The following is a 10,999-nucleotide window of genomic DNA, read 5'->3' on the forward strand; positions in this document are numbered from 1 at the left end:
ATCCAACGTTCACCGATTCATCTCATCCTTCAAACTTTTCATTTCACCACGTGTACGCTCCTGATTCAAAGACACCTATATATTCACTCTCTCGCGTGCCCTGTCTACCCTTCAACCCACTCAAACCCAAAATCCCTTTTTTTTCAATTTTTATTTCACTTTTTTTTTTTAAATAAAATGCAGTTTGTATAGTTTTTTTATTGATTAAAACTATTGAAAAAAAAAATTATTATTATTGTTTCCCTTGTGTACTGGCAGAAGGAATAAGTGCCGCGTGTTCAACCCGATAATGATTTCAACGCATCAATGGCTGCTAACGACTCACTTCAAAGCGATTACGCTTCTATAAATACCCTGCAACCCTCTGTTTCTCTTCACTGCACACGCGTTCTCACTCTTCAAAATATTTTCTCTGATTCAATTAACACTTCATAATCCTTTTGTTTATCACTCTCTCTCTACAATGGCTAACTCCACCGTTGTGTTCACGCTAGTTGCTGCATTGTTAGTCGCCTCCGCCCTGGCTCAGTTTCCGGCGTCCTCGCCAGCTCTCTCTCCAAAGAGAACTCCCGTGGCCACGCCGCGTAGCTCTCCGTCACCGGCGCTCTCTCCTTCCGCCAAGTCGCCGTCATCGTCTCCGCCTGTTCCGTCTCTGAACGGTCCGTCTCCTTCGCCGACCGGCATCGACTCTCCTCCGTCGCCTCCCTCCGACTCTCCGGCCGGTACTCCTTCCGTCACTCCTTCAGCAATCTCCGCTCCGCCGACCGAAGCACCGACTCCCTTGCAAAACGGCGCCGCTTTGAACAGATTCACCCTCGCCGGATCTGCCGCTGCGGTGGTTCTCGCTGCGGTTTTGTGTATGTAGAGATAGTTTCGTGGAGTTTATCTTTTTTTTTATGTCGTTGCGAATTCGCACGGATCGCGAATTCCTCTTGTACTTCATTTTTTGGTTTTTTTCTCTTTGGTGTGTGAGAGTTCATTCTTTGGATTAATTCGTGTATTGTATTTATGACTACGATGGTTACTATTGAGACACTTTTATTGGTCTTAACTTTTCTATTCTCATTCCGCTGCTATTCATAATTTGTTTGCCTTAATGTTTAATTGGTTGAAGGAAAAACGAGAAGTCTTACAAGCCAAATACACCAATTTGAATTCTACGAATATTGTGTCTTCTAATTTCAGTCTTGACGGTGTTCACGGTTCGGTTGGAGTGGTATTTTAGTTATAAAGTAATGTAGTCATTACATCTATTTATATGACATGAATGTAGCTGTACGAATAATGATCTATGTCTAAAGCCCGGGCAAAACATTTTTAATTAGTGCTAAACATTTATAATCATGGTTTTGTTTTTCATTTGGATCGTATTACAGGTTAAAAAGAATAATTAGGTGATGATTCAAGTTAAATAGAATATCGTTTACAAGTTAAATAGAATAATTAGGTGATAATTCTAAGTTTTACTAATTAATACCACATGTCTTTCATCTCTCACATCGACATACACTCGTATGAAAAGAAAAGGGGATTACACTCATGAAAATATATTGAAGTTCGGAATCTTGAGAGGTCGTTTTCGAAATGTTATAATTCAACTTGAGGTGGTTTTCGAAATGTTCTAATGCAACTTTTGGATGTCCAAAAGTTAAGATTAGTGATTAGGAGAGTTAAAATTCGGAATCTTGGAGGTGGTTTTCGACAAGATTAACGATTAGGAGAGTTGAAGTTCGAAATTTTGGAGGTGGTCTTTTGAAACGTTCTAATTCAGTTCTTGGATATCTGAAAGTCAAGATCAGAGTTTATTTTTTGTTTTTGAATGTCTGAAAGTCAAGATTAAGGGGCTTCATTCGTTGAGAATTAAATCAGTGAAACCGTAAAATTTGTCATTGTAAAATTTATTGGTCATTTTTTTTTGGCTCATTTCCTTTCATTTATCTTTTATCATACAAAATCATAATATACTAAAATAATACTAATAATATTTTTTTAATTTTCCTGAATAATTATAAGGAATAAAAATCATCACATCACTTTGAATAAAACATCTTATCAATCAATATGATTTTATTAGTTTTTCAATGTAAGTAAAAAATAACAATCCTGATATTTTGACAAAATTCTAGGAAGTAAATACGGAGTAAAAATTTATTTATCTGTCAAAAATATATCCAGTTAAATGTAACAACCATTTTCTCAATTACTTTACATCGAGTTTATATCCAATTAAAATCATATTAGTCATATAACCGATATAACTCGAACGATATAAAAGAATATACATTATATGAAAAAAAAAAGAATAATGTGTGAAATTCACATTGTCTATTTATAGGTAGTGAAACAAAAAAAACCCAAAAAAATTGATTCTTCAACCAATAGATGTAAAGCAAAAGGAATTTCAAACAACATGACCATTTTAACAGTGAAATTCACATACTAGTAAAAGAAATCTCAAACAAAGTAGGTTATTAACGTGCACATTCATCAAGGTGTTAGTCTACACCTATTCGATCTTGAGGAACCAGTAGGTTGTACAACCTGGATATATGTCAGATGATCCAGTAAACATCGTTAAAGAAATAATTTTTTTCTTTTAAAGATTTGTCATTATCATTTAAGTTAAGTGGTATGTCAATTTAGACTGACCGAAATTTCAATTTACTAACATGTTGATATGTATCTGAGATATCATCTTGACTCTCTATATTAACGTTTAACTAATCAGTTAACGCTTAACATTATAATCTAATTATTTTATTTAACACTAATCACATGTAAAATAATCCTAAGACATCCTAAGCTAAGGTTATGATTAAGAATGTTTGAGGCTACCTAAGTCTATGCATATGTGCTATTATAAAAAGTAATGATTCTTTGATAATTAAAATATCATTACTTTCCATTAATGACTTGAGCATGTATCTACATCTTCAAGACTAAACACTTAACATCGTAGATATTCACAAGTGAAGGTTGAAAAACGAAAAGAGATACAAGAAGTAAAATTCAAATAAGTTTATTTGGTTTTGGAAGAACAAGAAGAAGAAAAATAGTTGTGTTTAAACTTGTGCGAATTTTTTAAACATAACATAACAATCCATTGCTTATATTTGTCGCAGATTAATTAATAAATAGAGTAATGATATTTTGACATCCTAATTTACCTTCCACTCACAACAAAATATTAATATTTATAATATTTTTTTTAAAAAAAAATATGGGTTTAGATGGCAGCATGAATCCAAAGCTTAGAGAGAGAAAGTGATGGTTGGTAAAGTTGTGTGAGGAATGAAATCTAAAGTGGAAATGGGGCCGTTGCGATGAATCATATGCAATGAACTTGGTGGTTCATTTCCTTTACTTTTTTTTGTTTTGTTTTGGCTTGGAGAAATTTGAATGAGACAAATGATGCTTTGGTGTGTAAATTTTGCCTCACTTTGAGGCTCATTGTACGATGAAATAGATGCATTATTGAGGTTTGGTTGGTTACAGTCGAAAACACAACCAGGATAAGGTAACATGTCTAAAGCGAATGTACTACTAACAAAGGACATCAGAAACTCTCTCCATTCATTTTTAATAAGGTAGCCCATGTATCATTATTCATGAACATAGATTCACTTTCCCGTGGATTAACTTTTTATTATATATTTTCAAATATAAATTGAAGTAAAATATATGTTATTTCCATAAATTATTGCTTATATTTAATATATTTTTTCATAAACTATTTTACATCACTCCTTTTATTAACAGGGAATTTTTTTACGTATATTATTTTAGACATTTTATATCAATTATAACTAATATAGAAAGTGGTGCCACATCGATTATAGGTTAATATTTTGACAAAAATAGAAGTAAAATGTATGCTTTCATAAGTTCTAACATAACTAATGTGAAAAGTATTATTCAACATTCATTCATCACATGAATAATTTACTAAAACTAATAATAAAATTGGTGCGTTTATTTATTTTAACAATAGCCAGATACTACATTAATAATTTTAATAAAATTGAATATAGTAAGTGAAAACTCTATTAATTTTGTCTTCCTTTATATACTATAATTTAATCAAATATCTAGTTAATCTAGAGTATATATATGTGCCACACTCATCTATAATAACTGTTTCACAATAATCACTATATAGTTTTAACGACATTGTTTCTCATATTTGCATTAATAGATAGTTATGTTGATTGGTGTACCTGTATGGATGAGGGATCTAGGTAATATTTACCCACTGGTACACAATTTGTTAATGTATTGATAGTCTTCTAATCTTCCGAAGCTTTCCTTCTCGCCATGCGTGCACTCCGCCGGTCGGAGTATCTGCGATTGCACTCCGACGCTCAAGTCAATGCTACTATTTTAGTCTGTTTTCTCATTATATGAAAAACGTACATTTTCCCCCTTCAAAAGTCTTATTTATAGGTTGACTTGGGTCTCCACTAGTGTGGGCCAGATAATCAGTTCGCCAAAACGTATGTAGTGGTCTTCAGGTCGTGTGTAGTGGCTTTCTGATATTACGGGAGCGTATTTCAAAGTGTGTCTTTGACTTGTTCAACTTCAATTATAATTGTTTCTTTAACACGTATTTATTTATGTTATACTCGTTATTAATTAAGTCCTCGATCGTTCGATGTCCGACCTGTACAGATGGTAAAAAAAAATAAAAATAAAAAATCCTATCTTATATCATTAATATGGCTAAATCTTAATCCTAAACCCTCTACCTATTTATCTATTAATAACAGTTTATTTTATATTTAAAGTCAAATAATAAAAAACTAATTTTAGATTAATTATGAAGCACAATGTACTGTGGCCTGTGTAAATTAATGTTGATAATTAGAAAAGTGGCATTGAAGTATGCATATATGTACTAAAATGAGATGAAAAGAGGAAACAAAAAGAGAAAGTTGGGTTGAGGTGGCACTGACATTGTAGCTTTCCTACGCGGCTGCAACGTGAAAAAAGCGATTATATATACTGTGGTGTCCACTACAATCATTTTTTTACCAACTTCAACCAAACAAACACAACCCAACCAACACTCACTTTCCATTAAGAGCTACTTCTCACCAACGCTATCTCTTCCCACTTCACCCATCAAATAATTCTTACACTCTTCACTAACAAATAACATTACTATTCATTCTATTATAACTACATTGCAAAACTCAACTTTATCAATCTTCTACTAAAACAGTCTTAATTACTCAACTATATATAATGATATAACTCAATAATCTTGCCTATACTTACATGTCACATTTCTAACACAATCAAAACTATGAAAAAAATAAATTAAAACACTTTTAAGATAATCAATTACTATAAAAAAAATTATTAAATAACAACTGACACTACGAGCAAATCATCAAATAAAAATCAATTTTTAGAAATCAAAATAATTAGTTGTAATAATAATTAAATTAGAGACCATTTTAGAAACTAAAAAAAATTGATTTCTAAATTAGTTTTTATTATTATGAAATAGTTTCTAAATTAGTATCTAATTAGCTACTAAGATTTTAACTACCAATTATTAAGATTCTAAATTTGGTAGCAAAAATCTTAGTTGCTAATTAGATATCAATTTAGAAACCATTTAACAATAATATTCTATTTCATCATTTCCTTGTAGTGTGAATTTAGATAAAAATAATAATTAGTTATTATATTCACTAAATTATATATTAGTTTAAAGATTAAAAAAATATTTTTATCTAAAATGATTTCTATTATTAATAAAAAATTTATAAAATAATTTTTAAATTAGTATCTAAATTAACTATCTACATTTTAGCTAATATTCTAAATTTTAAATTAGTATCTAAAAGACTAATAAAGATTAATTTAGAATATAAAACAGTAAAATAACTAAAATATTGGTAGCTAATAATTAAATATCAATTTAAAAACTATTTTATGAATTTTTATTAATAATAAAAATTATTTTAAGTATCAATAATTTTTTATATATAATTTAATCAAATAATAACTAATTATTTTAATATCTAAAATTACTTTTTATAATAAATTTAAATATCAGGCTCAAGAATATAACCAAATTTACTACTACGCCAATAGAAATACTATTTTAGGGTCATTAAAGGCTTAAGCAATCCAGTACCATCAGTTAAACAGGTTTGGGATAAAATTAATTTTAAACTTAACTAGTCTGTGTTCCAAGTCAATATCAATATATTGAGTGAGTCTTCATCTATTTGTGTTGTCAAATACCTTATTTGGAAAACAAATGAATATATATTCTGAGACTTCTGCAAATTAAGAATTTTGGTAAAATTTGAAAATCTTTCATCCACTAAAAGTTGGTAATATGATATTTAAAATTGGTTGTTGGTGATTTAAAAAGTTGAAGAAAATTACGATACTTACTCATTACTAATATAAATTATCCTTCAACTTTTATGATATAAAATGAACATACAAATAAATTACAAATAGTATAAATATGGTTAAACAACAAATATAATATGCACATGCAATACATCAATACAGAACACAATAACTACAAGAACAGTAGTATCAATTTGGCATCAATTTTCTTGAGGTTATATCTTCACAATCTTGTCAATTACTGGTTCAACAAAGGCTTCTATATCATTCAGATCATTCTTGAGTTCTTCAACCTATGTTTCAATAATAAAGTTAGGAAAAAGTAATGGGCCAATTCATTTGAATAATTGGTGAAGCCATGTGGTAAAACATCGCAGGTATTAAAAACTACATATACAGTGATTAACAGTATATTAGTACCTTGTGTATGAATTGTTGAGTTAGCTGAGCATCATGTGCTGCTTCTTTTGATGCATGTTCTACCACCAAAGTTGCTTTCCTTAGTTTACCATCCTCGGGAAGCATCTCTGCAACATCTTCAGATACTTTTTCTGCTACGGTTGCCACTTTTTCTACCACTTTTGCCACCGCATCAGCCTCTTCAATCACAAACTCTACCTCTCCTGAATTCACATTTGGTCCCCAAACAATTTTCTGAGTAAATTTGGAAAATTTAAGAAATTAGATTGTTTATTGAGTATTCCATAAGATATTCATCTACCTTCTATTCTTTGTAGTTTCCCCCAATAAGGTTTCCAGAAGGGTACCAAGAGAGAAAGTACCATGCCCAAAACCCATCTTAGCCTGCATGTTCATTAGGAAATGCACATTAATTGTGTTTGCACAAAAACTATTTGCACATCTATATTTTAGGTGCTTTTTTCAATAAAACTTGGATCAATGAGTTAGATTATCCATATTTTGGATTAATATCATCTGCCTGTATTCCACCAATAAAAGATTATCATATCATTTACAAAAGATTGAGTGGTTGATCTTTTCATTTTTGAGTTTGCTGAAAGTTAACCCCAGTCTTTAAATTGACAAAAGAAAAATCTGAAAGTTTAAGTTATTTACATCAGTAAAAAATGATTTTAAAGTGATAATATTCACATACCATTATAGACTAAAATAACAATAGATAATTAAATTTAAGAACTTATTTGAAGACTTAAAAATTGTGGAACCTCTAACCAATAGCAGCAGCAAGGGATTTTAGTTTCATACCAATAAGAGAAGGCAAAACTTTTAGAAGCATGAGCAGATGCAGGAAGTTCAGATTGAACCTTCTCACCCTTTATTCTGCAAGTGAAGGTCATAAGCAAATTTCAGCATGTGATATTTCAACAGTGAGATTAGAATTTGTGGAAGAGGAAGGTTGTGGGGTATACCCTTTTGCATTAGTACTTGTGTTGATGCTATTGGTGGAATAGAATTGCAGATTAGGATGCATCCAATGAACTCTTTCAGGCCTAGCAGCTGACACAATTGGTCTGTTTCTCTGTAATCCAACATAGCTTGATTGGAATTTGGTGGAACAAAGTGCACCAAGAACACCTCTGAATTTCAGAGTTATCCATGATGAGCCTCTAACTGACATATTGAAAGTATTTTTAATTTCTTCACCGAAGTTGGAATGAGAAAAGATGATAGATTCTTGCTAGAGGTTAAAATAAGCAATTCAATTATGGGGATGCTTAGCTTTTCCATTGGTATATCTTGTGAGATTGGTTAGTCTTGCAGGCTAAAAACACTAAAAGTGATAACAAACTAATAATTTGAATGTGAATGGTTACTTGAAGCAAAGTTGTGGCCTAAGAAAGGGAAACGTACGTAAGTGTTGCTGCATGCGTCATGTGTGTTCCCTTGTAAGTCAGTTCAACCTTCACGTTTTTTAAAGTAAAGTCTGATAATTTATTGAAAAACTATTGGTTAGTCTGATACATTTTAATAATATAAAATTTTAATCAAGAAGTACCTCTACCATTTTAAACTATTGGGTAATATTAATATATCTATTACCCACCAAAAAAATACAAAGTATTTTAATAATATATTATATTTTAAGTTAAAAACAAAATAAATCTAATTAAAATATTAATATTTTTACTTTATTTTAACAAAAAGGAAGCCAAAAGTTAAGATTAACGAAATTGAAAACCATCTCAAAGTAATAATGAGAAATTTGTCTATAAAAGACATAACATACCATTCAAATGGAAGGCAACACAAATTGAGAAACTCAGAAGTAGGGTGCATAAAGTCTGTTAGAGAAGTGGGTGACAAAATTTGAAGTATCAAGTTTTTTCTTTTTTAACTTTCGTTTACATTAACTATTTAAACAGGGGAATGAAATAATTATTTTAGATTCTAAAAGTTAATAGATAAAATTTTGATAGCTAATTTATAAACTAGTTTGTGAATTTTTATTAAAAAATATAAATTATTTTATATATTAATAATTTTTTAATTTATAAATTAATATTTAATTTAATTATTATAATATTTTTTAAAAAAAATTAGTTTTTATTTAATATTTTTTTTTAGTGTGAGATGATATTAACTTTAAAGTTTATTGTAATTTTTAATTTATTATATAATGATGGTTGTTAATACATGTAAAAAATAACGAGATGTAATTTGTAATTGAAGATTTGACTTTGAGAATTTAAATGATTAATTAATCAATAATGAAATAAATATTTCTAAAAATCCTAATAATTTTTTTTATCTAATTGGTCGCTGCAAAAAATAACTCAAATAATCCATGGAGTAAAATTAAAAATATGTGAATAGTATGCACCTATATATACATACGTATGTGTATGGATATATATATATATATATATATATATATATATATATATATATATATGTGTCTACATATGGATTTTTTCTTTAATTATCCAATATATTTATATAAAATATACTGATATTTATTTTCTCACTCTTTCTTTTTCTTGTCCCTTGTATGAAATAGGATTGGATTACAAATTTAAATAAATGAATGCATTAAACTTTTTGAGTTCTTTTCCTATAGTCATTTCAACAATATTCCCAAACACAAGTTGGAATACATGTTGCAAATTTTCTTATGATGAAAATACACATTCTTATCATCTTTAACATACACCATTTGTATTTGAAGGATCAATTAGTGTCAATAACAGTTACTTTTCACATTCCTTCCACCATAGATACCAATTTCTTAATAAATATATATTTTCATCGATCATATAAATAATAATGAATGGGGATTGTAAATAGATTTGAGTATTTTAAATTGAGTTCCTATTATTTTTTTTTTCTTTCTGTTGAATTCTAAAAAAAATTATATTCTTCAATTGAATCTCTATTAAATTTTCTTCTCTGTATTGAATATTAACAAAATTTATATTGTTCAATTGAGTCTTATGTTATTTTGTATTAATATTAAACGATGCAGTTTTATGATTAATATAACATGTAGATTTTATTGTTAGAACTTCACTTTTCCATATCACATTACACAATATTTTTAAAAGAACAAATCCAAATAAGATATCTTACCAAGAACAATAGAACTAAATGATAAGGTACTTCATCCTATGATCCTATAAGATGTAAGACAAAACCCAAATATTCAAATCCAGGAACTTCGTAAACTTCATTTTGGGCCCGAGCCCCTTTTTCTTTTGGCACATTCTTCCTGCACCCAACACATTCTAACTGGCACCCAATCACTTAATAGTAAAAGACGAATATACCCTTAATGAAATTCTGAAAAATATAATTGTGATATGCACCCAATCACCTGCACCAACCCTATTCTTCTCTTCTTCCATTCCATTGTGCCTGCCGCAGCCACCGTAAGCCACCGTGTTGTGCAGCCACCGTGAGCAAGCTTGTTGTCCAACCATCGTGAGCGACGTTCTTCTCCATTCTTCTGCACCCACTGTGACCTCCATTATCGTAGGCAGAGCACCAGATTCGAAGGTACGTCATGCTTCCGGATATTTTTATCCATAAGTGAGTGAGAGTTGCGGATATTTTTATCCGCAAGTGACTTTTGAGAGGTGCGGATATTTTTATCCATAAGGGAGTTTGGGGTCCGGATATTTTTATCCGTAAGTTTGTTTTGACTTACGGATATTTTTATCCGGAATATAGTTGGGTCCGGATATTTTTATCCGTAGGCACAACTGTGGTTGGCTTCTGGATATTTTTATCCGTAGGCACAACTGTGGCTTCCGGATATTTTTATCCATAAGCAACGATCAGTTCTGGATATTTTTATCCGTAAGCAACTAACAATTCCGGATATTTTTATCCGTAAATAAAGAAGACAAGGGCATTTTAGGATTTTTAAAAGTGTGTCGGGTGCCAGTCACAATTGATCGGGTGCAGGAAGCAATTGCCTTTTCTTTTTGCATGGTTTGTTAGTTACATGGGCCTTCTATTTTTGGCCCAATACGGTTTACTTTTTATACCTATATAAAAATACCTAACTAGTCATTCAATACACATCATCAAATTCAGTGTTATTCTTTTCATCTTCTCTGTTTTTACATCACGAAGCTTCTCTTTAGGGTTCTGTTTAATTTTCTCTTCTTGCTTGGTTTTCTCTCACGCAATCCTTTGTTTC

General features: G+C 30.2%; 1 protein-coding gene across 1 annotated transcript; it reads right to left on the reverse strand.

The window, feature by feature from the left end:
• Positions 1-6,391: 6,391 nt before the first annotated feature.
• LOC137809746 (uncharacterized) lies at positions 6,392-8,072 on the reverse strand. The gene is made up of 5 exons (XM_068610832.1): positions 7,767-8,072; positions 7,603-7,677; positions 7,097-7,179; positions 6,796-6,998; positions 6,392-6,668 (listed from the first exon to the last, which is right to left on the reverse strand). Exons 1-5 carry the CDS (start codon positions 7,973-7,975, stop codon positions 6,591-6,593), a joined length of 648 nt encoding a protein of 215 aa, XP_068466933.1. The 5' UTR covers positions 7,976-8,072; the 3' UTR covers positions 6,392-6,590.
• Between the last annotated feature and the right edge of the window lie 2,927 nt (positions 8,073-10,999).

Source organism: Phaseolus vulgaris, chromosome 2, assembly GCF_000499845.2.
Source record: "Phaseolus vulgaris cultivar G19833 chromosome 2, P. vulgaris v2.0, whole genome shotgun sequence".
NCBI lineage: Eukaryota > Viridiplantae > Streptophyta > Magnoliopsida > Fabales > Fabaceae > Phaseolus > Phaseolus vulgaris.

What these genes read in the sequence shown, in the direction of transcription:
- LOC137809746 (XM_068610832.1), bottom strand. Translation starts at nt 7,975, where the DNA reads ATGTCAGTTAGAGGCTCATCATGGATAACTCTGAAATTCAGAGGTGTT. An exon ending in AGTTTTGCCTTCTCTTATTG is followed by an intron (nt 7,180 to 7,602) that starts GTATGAAACTAA and finishes ATGAACATGCAG; the next exon opens with GCTAAGATGGGTTTTGGGCA. An exon ending in GAAACTACAAAGAATAGAAG is followed by an intron (nt 6,999 to 7,096) that starts GTAGATGAATAT and finishes ATGTGAATTCAG; the next exon opens with GAGAGGTAGAGTTTGTGATT.